General features: G+C 32.1%; 1 protein-coding gene across 1 annotated transcript in view; it reads right to left on the bottom strand.

The window, feature by feature from the left end:
* LOC132555421 (uncharacterized) overlaps positions 1 to 14,677 on the bottom strand; it is a 144,235-nt gene that overhangs the window by 5,361 nt on the left and 124,197 nt on the right. Inside the window, exons 17-26 of the mRNA XM_060219772.1 lie at positions 13,403 to 13,583; positions 11,857 to 11,925; positions 9,748 to 9,795; positions 7,370 to 7,588; positions 6,244 to 6,548; positions 5,690 to 5,832; positions 2,071 to 2,219; positions 1,711 to 1,797; positions 1,067 to 1,288; positions 581 to 658 (exon numbers count right to left, since the gene is read on the bottom strand). Coding sequence (XP_060075755.1) covers positions 581 to 658; positions 1,067 to 1,288; positions 1,711 to 1,797; positions 2,071 to 2,219; positions 5,690 to 5,832; positions 6,244 to 6,548; positions 7,370 to 7,588; positions 9,748 to 9,795; positions 11,857 to 11,925; positions 13,403 to 13,583 — 1,501 coding nt within the window. The remainder of the gene's footprint in view (positions 1 to 580; positions 659 to 1,066; positions 1,289 to 1,710; positions 1,798 to 2,070; positions 2,220 to 5,689; positions 5,833 to 6,243; positions 6,549 to 7,369; positions 7,589 to 9,747; positions 9,796 to 11,856; positions 11,926 to 13,402; positions 13,584 to 14,677) is intronic.

Raw genomic sequence — 14,677 nt, 5'->3', positions numbered from 1 at the left:
AAACATAATTTCTGACTCAACGTTAGACAACTGGACAACATTCTGATTTTCTTTTTCATTTAATGGCAATAGATAGGGGTAGAATGATCAAAATTGTAGGTCTTTGGCTGAAAATATACATTACAATTTGTCATTTGTTTCAGAAACATGATGTTGAATGATACTATGAAAGACAACGTTACTGATTCTTTTCATTAGACTACAAACGGTTTTAACAAACAAGATATTAGCCTGCACAGATAAATTACAGTTCTAATTTTTTGGCCCTGGATATCATTGTCAGACTATGTTACATGCCTAGAGTAAGGAAATACACACTGTATTACATTTTGGGTTAAAACCTATCAACACACACAAAAAATCCTCACTGATCTTTAGGTTATGGCCTATATTAGTGACAGTAAAGGACTGATAGGTTAAATGGACAGTATTTTGCTTCCAGATCGATTATGATAAAAGCAAAGTAAAAACCATATCATCCAATCAAATGATTTCCTTGTGATCTAACCAAGTATTATATTGAATTAAAAGTTTTAAGAGAGATCATAGAGATCAGATCACCAAGGGTCATCATCCTTACCTGCGTCAGGAAGCACAAGCTTACAAGGCAACGACAGTGGTGTGTTAGAGTGCTGGTATACCAGAGAGGCTAGGCTCCCTACAACAGAAAAAACATTCCATACAGTTAAAAACATAAAGCGTTGTAGACATTTCACTCGCACTCAATCCATACCAACTTTCAAAATTAAGAAATTAACACATCAAGCTTGTTTTCCCCATTCTACATATAATATATGTACATATATTGTTGAATTATTCACGGTGTAAATGTTATTTAAACTACCTGTCATTTGACCTAAGAGTTGTCTCCCTTAAATCTCTTGAATCAAGATAACGGTCTCTCATTTTGTTGTTACCTGAGTGTCTGATACATTTTTTCTGTATATAATCCTAAGTCCTCGTGTATAAATTTTTTAAATAAAAGGAATCTTAATGAGAATTCTTCGACCGGGCTTATTTATGGTCCTGTAAAAACATCACCAATAAAATACAGCGAGGGACTCACCAAAGATAGGTTCGTTGTTACTGCCTCGTAACCGTACACCTTTATGAGTAGGTTCTATGAGGAAGTGTCGGACAAGGTCGGCAGAGGGGTCCCCTGTTGACTTGGTTTGTACATTTGGTGGGATCTGTGCGACCTTGAGAGCAAGGCCGAAAGCCCCAGGGTAAGAGTTACTATCCCTTACGACAAATGCGCCAGGCTGTTTGTCCTTAAGCAGCATAATGGCTGTAATAGAGAATATTTTGTTTAATAAATATGAACATATATATTTCTACTTTTCTGTACAATAACACTGTTAATATAATGTTATACACAATTCAAACATAAACGATCACAAAAGTCACTGTTAATATCACTTCATTCATAGATACGTATATGAGAACAATCACATCACACGCTTTTCAACTAATATAAATCCATCTCAGAGTGACAACAGTAAAACTTTTGTAAATTCTATAAACAATGTTTATCAAACAATTATCTTGTGTCTTTTAATAAGCCCACCAAATCCTGTGACTTTGAGTAAGAAGAAAATGTTCGCTCCGTGGGCTTATTGCTAATTTTGAGTATAAACTAATGTATTGGTCCCCTGGACTTATTGTAGGATAAAAAAGTATATAAACACCATTTGGGCAATTCCAACTTACCATCCTCGCGAGTAATTTGAGGCTTGTACCAGTATTTAGACATATCCTTGACAAATCGTGGTGTGGTGATGTGGGCTGGTTCTGATTCTACAACACAAACCATACATTTAATTATAATTCGTCATGCCATCCAACTATGTTGTACATCACTCAGGTTATAGTCACCTTACTAGCATCTAATTGTCTTTGGAACAGATTGGCAACGACCAAATAAAGTAAGCCTACATAATCAAATCTTTATATATCTTTACAGGTCAAAGAGTGATCAACGACTGCAATTGGTTTGATGATATACAGTAAGGAGACTTGAAAAAAGCACGCTGTTTTAATTACCAAGGGAGATAACTAGGAAACACTTACCAGCTAGTGAGGAGATGCTGCCTCGTCTTGATGTACCAAAGTAAAGGCTAGGCGAACTTTGACCTGTCATGGAGTGGGAGGTTGGGCTCATAGTACCCCCAACACTCAGTTGTTGTCTCAGTGTGTTCAGACTGCTTGGTGAGGGTGGACTGTAAAGACAAAAATGATACTTGTTAATGGAAAAAAAAGGTAAAAAAATTTAAAAGACATCATTCAGTATCACTTATCCAAGGTGGAACTTAAGACAAAATTTTTGTTGTTTAATCTGATAATTGTTTTGTTTTGCTTGTGTAGAAATAGGTATCAGCATTTTGGGAAGTAATCTTGTGAGAATCTGGTTTATAGATAATTCTTGTCTTGTAAAGTACATGAAGATATAAGCAATATCTTGTATTTTGTTGGAAACGTATATCAACATGAGTTATTATCACATCAAATATATGGCAATTACATTGACATATACAAGCAAGGTTACTGATACAAAATGGGTTTTTATTGTCCAAATTAACACTGCATTTCACTCGTTTTCACTTTGAACAAAAACACCATGACTCCATTTGAAGCGTGTAATTAGGACATATTATACTATGTTGTTATGTGGTGTGAAAGAAGTTCTAAACACCTAACAACTCATTCTCAAGACATAAATCTGCTTTTCTCTCACTAAACTGACAGCATAAACAAAACCTAACCAATACTATAAGGATATAACTACCGAGAAAATGAAAGTGTATCATATTTCTCTGCTGACAATATGTTTCCAATGTCTACTCTTTAACTATCTTCCATATAACACTAAAAACAACCAACACACAACCATATCTACCTTCTTTATATAAAGTTTGTTTAACATTTACAAAAGCAGTTCAAGCTGTATCAACTGACATTTTGACAACCTACCAAATGATTGTGTGAACTGACATGATATGTATGTGTATATAAAGTTGATAACATAGTCCATGTTTTGTTAGAGCGATTATATGTGCATCGTACCATGAATTTACATGTCACAGATGATATGTTAAAAGAAAAATTTGTTTTCCATAAATATTTAAAAAGGAGTAATTTTCTGACTTTAAATTTCTGTCGGCTTTCTGAATGCAAAATAATAATATATTTTCAAAAATTCTGCTTTTAACAAAATTATTGTGTGCTGAAATTTCACATCAGGGTGTAAAATTAAAAATGTTTTGAACATGAGATCCCCAAAAGGAAGTCAATATTATCTAGCTATAATGAGTTAATTATCCTGCAAATTTAAAGCTCTTAACACTTCTAAGTGTACAGGGAAAATAGATTTTACAGGAAATTTAAAAATTTGAAGTATTATGAAGGTTTCAGTAAAAAATTTATCAACAAATGTCAAAACCATTTAACTTGAAAAAAATTTCTCCCAAGCTAAATTCTTCTAAAAATATTATTTCACAATGAAAATCTTTTAACATTTTTGAAGACAAACACAAATAAGATAATTTTGATTAAATTGAACTTTATACATCTTTAGAATTTGTAACATTTGATGTTTCTCATTCACAATGAATGGCAGGAAGAATCCTGAGATAAACTATACTTTCTACAGGAGTAAAGTTGAGCCAACATTTTCATGACACAGATCACTGAACATTGGTATAAACAAAAGGTAGATACCTGTATTTCATATTAATCAACATACATGTGAATGCCATTTTGTCGAGGAAACTAAAAATAAAACTTTTACCTGTCTGTTGATGGCATTTCAGTCCCTCACATTGTGAATATTGATGTAAATAAGACAGTTTAGGTGGTCTAAACTTCCACCACACCACGGTGAAATACGTACTACACCCTTGTACTTAATGAATCACATATATACACAAACCCTTAAGGCACAACTGTAGCAAGCCCAACCACAGATCTCTATCTACATGGCTCTATGTCACTGCTTCAATAGACGGTTTTATTTTTAAAGACAACTGTTAAAAGGAGATGGTAGCCCTAAATAAAACTCTTAAACCATTACAACAGAGGACAGGTAATCTTCGACACAAATATCTACACGTCAATACTTTCAAGTTAGCTTCCTGCCTTTTTATGTCTATGACGGGTCCCATTGACAACTGTACCGATGACAAATGGACGACCCACAGGTTGACTGTGGTCAGACAACACCTTTACCTGTACAATAGTTTAGGTAGGGAAATTTTTACCACAGGAACAACACCCGATAATCATACTGATTCAGTGTTATTTTATCTTGGTCAGAACTTCATGAATTTATAGGTAAGACCTACACATTGTTTCTAGGTATTTTTGTTCAGGTACACATAACCCACACCAGTTAATTTATGGTAATGAATTTCAACTCCTGACCCGAGTTACCTCAAGTCACAGGCAAAAGAAACATTTTACTTTGATGTGTGGTAATGTAATTTATGATTGTCTTTAGTAGAAAACCTCAGGTACACAATTAGCTTTTCATTGCCACTTTGATAATCACTTTCCCTCAAATAGCCATTCATATGTAAATTGTGGTGTTTTGGAGAAAGATTAAACAAATCATTCTGTAATCTGGCACCAAGTTTTCAGTTCTATATAAGTGAAATTACTCATGACTACAATCTCTCTTAAGCAGAACTTTAAAATTGTACATTCTCTTTTAACAAGTGTGTTTTATCTTTAATTTATTGCCTCTTGTATAGGACTCAAAATTAACTTCTCAGTTTGGAAGTTGTTCAAACAATGTTTCTGACACTGCCTTAAACCATTTTCGGAAATATTTGTTATGTCTGTTAGACAACTAAAATACTGATACAGCAATTATTTTCAAAAATTGTCTTTAAATCAAATGTTATAAAGCTATCCAGGCTTTAAACAGAGGTCCTAAAAGTATTGGTGACATTATATAACAGTAAAACTTCTCCAAACATTTCTATCTATAGATAAGGTTTCAAATGTTCTTGTTGAGCCTTTTTTATATGTGTAACTGATATCATGGAACTCTTCAGATGGCGGAGATAAAAAAAGGAGTACAAAGTTAATGGACCATCCCCCTTAACATATATATAATTTTCTTTTTGTTTTTAGGTGAAGTTTATAAAATACAAAAGGTTTCCGGTGTTATTTACATATCTCTCTAACAATGATTATTTACAGTCTGTCAGAATCAATAACAACAAACTATGACAGACCCTGTCAGTCAGTGTCCCCTAAAGACAAATCAGTCAATTGTCCACTCTGACAGTTATCTATATCAGATATTTACCAGACACCTTTCTATGATAGATGGGTTTGAACTTGTTACTTCCTGTACTAATTATATCAGAGAATCAAAACAGAAAATTAAAATGACCTGATACATATAACAAAAGGTCATTTCCAACTAAATGTAAATGTTTATGTTTCTTTTATTGTAAATAATGAATCTTGTGGTAAATGACTGTGAAAGTATGTGTAAGATAACATCAAAATACGTAGAGAAATGTAAAAATATAAAAATAAATGTTCATGTCATGGTGAATGAGTAAACGATTAAAAAGGAATATTTTTCAGAATCCTTTACAGCTAAAACACAGAAAAACATTTTGATACACATGTTAGTTGATAATTACAAAGGGAGGTAATTAAATGGAGGTATGATTACCTGGTTGGTGTCCTGGCCATGGAGCCACCAGGAGAGATCATCCTTGGGCTAGTGTCCACATGAAGGATGTGTCCAGCATCTTGTGAAGACACACTCCCAGACTGGTGACGTCCTCCGGTATGGTATTCCTGCTGGTACTGGTACTGCCAAAACATTTTGTCTGATGTTAAAACTTACTCTACTTCAATATCTGCTTCAAAAACAAAGGAAAAGAAAACAGGGAGAAAAAGTAACGGAAGTTAAAACGATGTAAAAAAATTTTTATTCCACAAATAATATTAGTTAGAATATATCTGAAAATTTAATTCAGATATAAGTCTCCAACATTCTCACCTAATTCCATATCTTGTTATATCAATCACAAACAAGTACATTTAAGTGTAAGACAAATTAAAAACGCCCAAATCATAAGGTTCTATTGGGTTGGTGTAAACATTTCACCCACAATAATTTATTGTTAGTTTTTAATTGTTTGTCTCCTCAATCACGTAAGTTAGGGAAATATAAGCTAATTTACAAACAGATATACCTTGCCTGATAGAGGAATAACTAACCTGATGTTGTTGGTGTTGTTGTTGTTGATGTTGTTGTTGCTGTGTATACTGCTGCTGCTGATGTTGTTGTTGTTGTGTAAACTGCTGCTGCTGATGTTGTGGTTGTTGTGGAAACGGCTGTTGTTGATGTTGTTGTTGCTGTGTATACTGTTGTTGCTGATGTTGCTGTTGCTGTTGGATGACTTGATGTTGCTGTGGTGGCGGTGGCTGCTGATGGTGCATCTGGTGTTGTTGATGATGCTGGGTGAGGTGATGCTGGGATGTCGTCGATGACACCGTGTTGAACGGGCTTGACACACTGCCAGCTGAAGAGCAAACAACAGCTTGAGCATAAATTTAATGATCAATGTTCATCATTCAAAACTGCATACTTTATGTTCACTAAACATTATTTACATTTCAGGATCGTTTCTTATAAAAAAAAATTGGAAAAGAACAATCGTCACCTTAGTGCATTTTCCATGTCAATATTCTTGAAAAATTCACCTGAAACTTTTGGGATGTTCATCGAAAGGCTTCTTAAGCAAATATAAGATAATAAATTGTTCCTGAAATGTGAATGATGATCAGTATTGTGATAAACAAATTTTCAAAACGTACATCAATTTAAGATTGACAATGTTTTCATCCCTTCAATGCCTAAACATCCCATATTGATTAAATTTCAAAATTAATTTCATGCCAAAAAATAGTCAAACTTTTATAACTTCCTACAGTGTTTAACTCTTGTAAGCATTCAATTAAATCTATCTGTAGGTCTGAATTTCATGCAGAATAATGTGACAGTGCAGTGACTAAGGGTGACCAGAATCATTCCATGCAGTGTCATGTGACAGTTAGAGAGGTCGTCTTTAATCATACAAATTTCTTTTTTAACGCATTTTAATCTCGATCTAATACTGAAATTCTCCAATTCATTTTAATTAACATCATGTATATAAGTTCTCATGTCAAATTCTACACAATTTCTTTATTTTCCAACTTTGAATCATTTTTCCTTTTAAAATTGAAATATATTTTTGGAAATTCTTTTCTGCAAGAAACAAAATGTAAACAAATTCTAAAATCTAAAAGTATCCCCCATCAAAAACAAAGCTAAAAGCCAGTTTAAAGTTTCATTTATAGCTGGAGGTCTTCAACATTTTCGCTTCGTATTTAAATAAAACTTTTTTTGTGGCAGTTGTCATGACAATACCTGATCGCCTGAGGCCCCCGACATCTTCAGGGATGGAAGCATAAAGCGGGTCGGAGCCACGACAAATCTGTCGCGCGACCATATTATTGTAGGCCTCATCTTTGTCATAGCTAGCGAATGGTGAGGAGGGCGACAATGTCGGCGTGGGCGCTACAGTAGCCATGGCGACAAGAGGAGAAGGCAAGATGCACAAGATTTAGTACGAACAAAATGCAGGCTACATGTCACTAAGTGATTAGAGTGGACTTACAACAACTAACTTGGAGTTAGTAAAAAAAAAGAGAGATTCTATATTATTCAATATACATTTACTAACTTTGAAACAAAACTTGTCATTACAGATCACTTATGAAGCTGAAAATGCAGAGTTTCAAAATTTCTACAATTTTTTTCAAAAGATGATCGGTAAGGACTGGCTCAACAGAAATGACATTTAGATTCCAGAAAAACAAACGTCAAACCAAGTAGAATTCATTATAAATGATTATTTAAGAGGTTTTCATAATTAATCTTTTAACATATCTATGTATATCTGAATTTTTTCCTGATATTGGAATCTCACATTTTTAAGATTTAGTCTTTTTTCTGCGAGTTAATCTATCTGTAATTTATGAACAGGTTGATCTAAACTACCAATCACCCTTTGTTTAAATTTGTGACCGATCAAAGACTGTCTCAAAAAATTATCGAAAGCACGAATGCAATATATGATCACACAATCTATATTTCATGAATAATATCATTTTTTTTTAATTAATCAGAATTGATTGGTCACTTGGTGCAAAAACTTTTTGTGATAATTATACCATTGGCCATCAAAATGACTAAATTAAAACAAGCCAACACAAAGATGCTATGAAAAAGCAAAGAAGAAAGCCAACAATTGATACACTTGCTAACAGAGAAAAACAAAAGCTACAAAACTAGCTTTTTTTGGCAAGAGAAAGATAATTTATCTTCAGAATTATTTCATGATGTGCAGCCTTCAGATAAAAATATATTGTCCATTCTTCAATGGACACCAATGAACCAAGCAGCAGGAAAAGTCAAACGACTTCTGTACATGTCAAATATCAAAAAAAGCAAAAAAAGACGAAAAAAAAAAAAGGAAAAAAAATGGAGTAGAATTATCATTTTTTTATATGTTTACAATGAATTTTTTTTTTGACTTTGTAGGCTTTTCCTTTACTTCTTCATATTTCACCATGTTCTATATTTAGACTACAAGTAGACAAATATTCCTACATGTTTGAAATAAGTTACAATAATAAAGAAATATCATTGATCAGATAATATTAAATTAAATAAACTTGGTAACATTTAATTCTCGATAAATTGTGTGATGAGAAAAATGAAATTGCATGCAAAATGAAAAACAAAGAAAACAAAACAGCAAACAGATAAGTAACAAGCAATCTGCTGAGAGACTTATTTCTAAAATACAGGATCATATTTTCAAAAGATTGAAACCAAGTGTGTGACATCATCAATTTTAACCCAAGGTACTGTCTATAGGTGGTATAGTTATGAAGGCAAATCGTTATATCAGACTGTTGGTTATTTCTAACAGTTTCATAAAATGCCATGTCTACAAGATCCAAAACATATCAACTGTTTGACTTTTCTGTTAACCCTACTTGTCACCGGTTTTTTGAGTGTTTATTGAATGAATACCAGGTATGTTTTAGAGCCTTAGAGAAATACAATTCTTTTTGGCTAACTAACAAAACGAATTGAAGAAGTTCATTCTGTTGGACAGATAGGATTTCTGAAATTATGAATAAATTAATTGATGCTAGTAAGGTAAATTTTAGATATATTTTGTAAATCTAGAAAGTGTCAATAGAGATGGTTTGGGCCATGTCCCAAAATAAGTGTAGACTTCCTAACATTTTACTACCTTTGTTTAAAAGTGATATCCTAGTTTTGGCTTTAAATATTGTGAGAAATGTTAATTGTCAACAACATAAATATCTAAAGACAAAGAACACAATCCAAAAAGCCAAGTTAATATGTGAACACAACACTACAACTAAAGCCATCACCAATGTGCTTCTATCATGCCTTTTCCCTTCCCATAATCCCTTGCAAAAATGGCTACTGACTGATAGCATCTATCAGTCGATTTGTCTTTTGCATAATACTGTCTGTATGAATCAATTAATAAGTTGGTTGTTTTCAAAATAAAACAAAAATAAAAAGGCAATTCCATAAGCATTAAATACAACTGAAATAAAAAGAAACAGACAAAAAAACAAACAAAATGATGAAGATGAAAATAAAACGGAAAAATGAAATGAAAATGTTACCTTGGTTATAATATGGAGTCCTGGGGGACACAGGGAATGGTGGAGTTGCTATGGAAACCGCAGGCAAAACAGAAACAAAACCACAATAATTACCAACCAAAACCATCAAACATAAATGCAGAAAATAGCACAAAAGCCATCACAAATATTCATAGCCTTTGAAAACACAAGCACAAACAACATTTTCTATGTAAGGGAAGCAACTCCAATTCGATTTATTTTTTCAACAAAATTCAAATATTTTCAAGTAAAACATTAAAAAAAAGAATTGCTTCCCTCCTTCTAATAAAATCTGAAAGGAAAGAAATATTTTCAAAAGGTTTGATTTTGGAAAATTTACATACAATATGATTGTTTCAATAATTGTTTTTTGTTTTTTTGTTTACTTGTATTTTGAATACCAGACCACATTCAAGTTTACATCACCAACTCATCACAACACCATATAACATACACCATATTCATATTGGAATCATCTGATTTATATTTGTATTAAAAACATCCCTGTAAACACAATGCATACATCTATAATAATCACATCAATCAGGATTTCAAACCAATAGATATTTCACTTCAAAGATAATCTTAACACAACCTCAAATTCTCCTACTTTGATATTTTTCAAAAACCTCAATATTTAATGTTTAATTTCATTTTAAGAATTATTGTGCTAACATTGTTTTTTCACATAATTTTTAATTTCAGAACAAGTACCGGTAACTGTAAATTATGTTAATATGATATATTCTCTTTTTGAAAAAAGATGAATCTAAATAATGTATTTCTTAGTTTAGTAGTAACAGTGTTTTTATTGTGATTGAATTAAACTTTCATTTTTAAGATTTAAAGAAATCTAAATCATTAAAGAAAAGAGTAAATAATTTAAAGTGAAAAATATCAAAATAATTAAAACAGAAGTTGTTTGCATGAGAAATTCATTCCATATTTAAAACATTCACCAGTCACTTTCATAGTTTTCAAAACATTTATCCATCATTGACAAAGAATTGACATACATGCAAAGAAATAATATTTAGATAAACAAAGTTCACATTTTCTGTCCATGCGTACCATAAATACACTCCATTATAGACACACAGCTGGGTGCCTAGGGATGAGATTGGTTGTATAACTTTGACAATGAAATTTGCTTGAAGAATTGGACTGATTAAAGGGAGGTAGCTTTTTAGGTTCAACACCATATATACAATTTCACAAGAAAAATATTTTCATCATACCAAATTAATGATAAAAAAACAATATTGCTTAATAAAACAATTCCTTATAATTGTAACAGTTAACAGTAAGAAATGGAAAAAAAAATCTAGTAAAGCTTTCATGTTAACAATCATGTACAGTTGTATATAGTTATATGTCATAACAAAGAATGCATATCATTTCAAGGTCATATCAAGGTAACTCTAGGATAAGGTAGCAAGATCATAAAGAGGTGAAATGTCAAGCTTACAAAACTGCATATCTATTATTTGCAATAACTTAATATTTCAAACATTTTTTGAATAAATTAATGTTTAATGATTTTTCCTTCCTTGTTAATCTAAGAGTGAAATAAACAAAACACGTTAGTAATTATGTTTTATAAAGTCAATTAAAATGTCAATATTAAAATTAGAAAGTACATGTAAAAATTATTTAAAGCAAAATACCGGTTAATTATATCAGAAAAGATAACACCTGTTTTTGTTATTGTTTTAATGAATTAAATTTCCGGATAAAATTCACATTCAAATTTCAGTTTGAAATTGGAAAGAAGAAATCCATTGTACCAGTAACTTATAGCCAAAAGAGATTGTGTCATAATTTTTTGGTGAAATCTTTACAGAAGAGTACTGATGAATATTTCAGTCAATCAACCTTCACATCCAGCTAGGTAATATTGACAATATTTCAATAACTACACATGCACACATTTTGGCAAGCTAAGTGGAAAACAATTTGTTGAAATAGCTTTGCAGTAACACAAACTACATACAGAAGTGTAACATTCATTCAAAGCAGATGTAACCATTTGGGAGGAAGGGATTTTATTCCAAAACAATTACAACATCATTACAAGAAAGAGAGGGTTAATGAAACTTTTTCTTTTACCATGCAAATCCTGGTTAGATCCGAGGGACAATCGGCGTACTTTAGCTTGTACGGCCTGGATAAACTGTTCTGTTGTGTTGAATTAGATTAGTGTTAATATTAGGTATACAAGCTTCTATATCATTGGGAAGGGATACCCAAGGTGGGATTATGAACTGGATGAGAAAGCAAAAATTGTTAATAATGGATAATGATTGGTTGTCTGTCTTCACCAATGAGTGTCAATGTGAGATTAGAACATATGAATGAGCCAAGAGTGTCATGTAAGCTGATTTCTGATTGGCTGCGAAAAAAACATTCAGTGCAAACTTGTTGGAAATGAAACCGTTATTACTTACAATCATCTAAATATAAGAGATCTGAAATTTTAAGTCCAATGTTCAAGCTAAATATGTAGTTTTATCACAATGTTGGGCTTCTAATTAATTTGTTTTAGAGTTTTCCATGACACAAAGAGATAGGTCTGAAATTCTGGCTAAAATATTTTGAAACGTTTTATGCCATTTTTGGAATAAAACCATTGAAAGACTTTATCAGTGTCTTATAACTACTGATGAAAATGTGAAGACATTAAATATCTTTTCAATACTCTTCAAACTAAATTAACTCAACCATGAAATATATTCTCATGCTTATATATGTCCTTATTCATTTATGATAAACGTTTCAATGATCTTGAAGCTAGAGACAACTGAGACAGAATTTTTTGCTAAGATACAAACACATACATAATTGCTGACAAGAACAAATGCATTTAGTGGCAAAACTCATATCTCAGGATGACTAGCACCAAACAGCATGTCTAGTAGCAATGATCAGAATGTCCTACATCTAGAGAGGCTAATACTAAAAACAGGAACAGGAAATATCTGTCTCTAAATTACATTTGGAAGCATGTTAGAGAGGTAAACACTAACAACTGGATAAGGAGACAGTGATCTCTAAATCATTTGTGGAAAGGTTGTGATGGAAACACTTAAAAACAGATCTCTAAATAATCTGTGGAAAGCTATGATCAACAAAGAAGCTATCACTAAAACATGATCGGTAAAGTTCTCTAAATGATGTGATAACACCGATGATAACCTACAGTAATGAAATGGATTTTCCAGATTTTGAGATTGCAGACAGAAATATATAAGTAATCTTTTCAAATTTTCGCTCATTGTACTGAACTCAACATGACTGAAAAGCACAGCTTTTAGAAGACAGCTTGTTGAAGACAAAAGCCTTTGAACAAAGACTAAGATTGAAAATTTTTGAAATGATAACTAAGATAAACATACAGTAAAATATGTTTAATTTCTCAAATTTAATAAATTGAACAATTTATTGAAATTTTATTTGGATTACAATTTCCTCAATATTCCTAACTTAGAATGAAATATTGTGGATTGTGAATATGTAGTTTATTAAGATTCATTCCCAAAAACATGGAAACCCAAGAATGTGACATAGAAAAGGTACACCATATGTTGTTAGTGTTATTAAGACTGATGTCACAAAAGTATATGACATGAAGATAGTGATGAGTGATCTCCCTTACCTGCTGAGGCGACTGGGCTAACGGGAAAGCTTGGTGTGGTAGCACCAGAACGTCCCATGGTTCCCATTCCCTCTGGCTCCAGTGTCTGAACTCCAGGGCCTATCGGGCGGAGACTGATCTTGTCTTCCTCCACGACACTGATCTGTTTCGGAGGTGGTGGAGCTATAGCTTGTACCTGGTTCTGTTCATAAAGAAAAATGGCCGACTTAATTTAAATTCCGGTCATCACGATACACTTGTATGACTTTTATCTTGGTTAAGGTCCAGTATACAGGTAATCTGATGTTCAGTTCAAAACACAATAAACATGTATACATATTTATAAAACTTCTGAAGACATGTAAAATGAATTGTGAATCAGATCAAATTTATTCTTTTATATGATTAAAAGGCAACTTTTTGCCCTAAAGAAAGAAAACTGAAAATAAAGCCGATCATGTCCAGATTCAAAAGAATAACCAAGGTACAAGCTTATACAGTATAAATTATAGGTACACTTATCAAATCAAATCTCAGGCAAGCATAACACAGAATCAAGGTTTGAGTCATAAAGAACCCAAATTGAAATCTGGGGTTTATTTTTAGATCTAATTGATTCCGTAGTGAAATCTGACATCTCTGATACAGTTTCACACAACCGACTACAATGTTATATATCAGGCAAGCTTCAATGGAATCTAATGGAATGTGAAATAATTGAAATTAAATGAAAAAAATATATACTTGAAACATAAAGGTCAAATGAGTCATATGTATATAAGTATCGATATCCTTCATGTATGAATGTATTTTATGTTCATGCTTCATTAGTGGTTAAATACATACATATATATATGTTTTTTATATACATTGTCTTTGTAACAAAGTGTTCATGCAGTAATGCAACACTATGCTCTATGAACCTAAAACATAATAAACTAATTAAATATTCAAATACTGCACTGTTTCCAGTTGGCATTCATAGGCAATATGAACATCAAATGGATAAAGGTGAATTCCTCCTGATCTGGTAAAATGCGGTAATTACAACTAAAGTTTTCAAAATTAAATTTGTTTAGAAAAATTTCATTCATATTCCTTCAATGTTTTTCAATAGAGTACATTTTGATGTCAGGTGCTTTACATTCGAACATTCACATTTGTATGAGTAAATGTTGTATTAATTGCACTTTAAAGTTTGGAAAAAGCAAAACATAATTTGACAAGTTCTGAGTATACATCATTAGTAATATCCATGCTGTTGTTTTCATCCCAGTATTTCACAAATAAGTACAG

This window comes from Ylistrum balloti, unplaced genomic scaffold (genome assembly GCF_031769215.1).
Source record: "Ylistrum balloti isolate Yb309-2 unplaced genomic scaffold, AGI_CSIRO_Ybal_v1 Utg370488, whole genome shotgun sequence".
Taxonomy (NCBI): domain Eukaryota; kingdom Metazoa; phylum Mollusca; class Bivalvia; order Pectinida; family Pectinidae; genus Ylistrum; species Ylistrum balloti.
The sequence above is the reverse complement of the archived record's forward strand: the minus strand, read 5'-3'. Positions and strand labels throughout refer to the sequence as shown.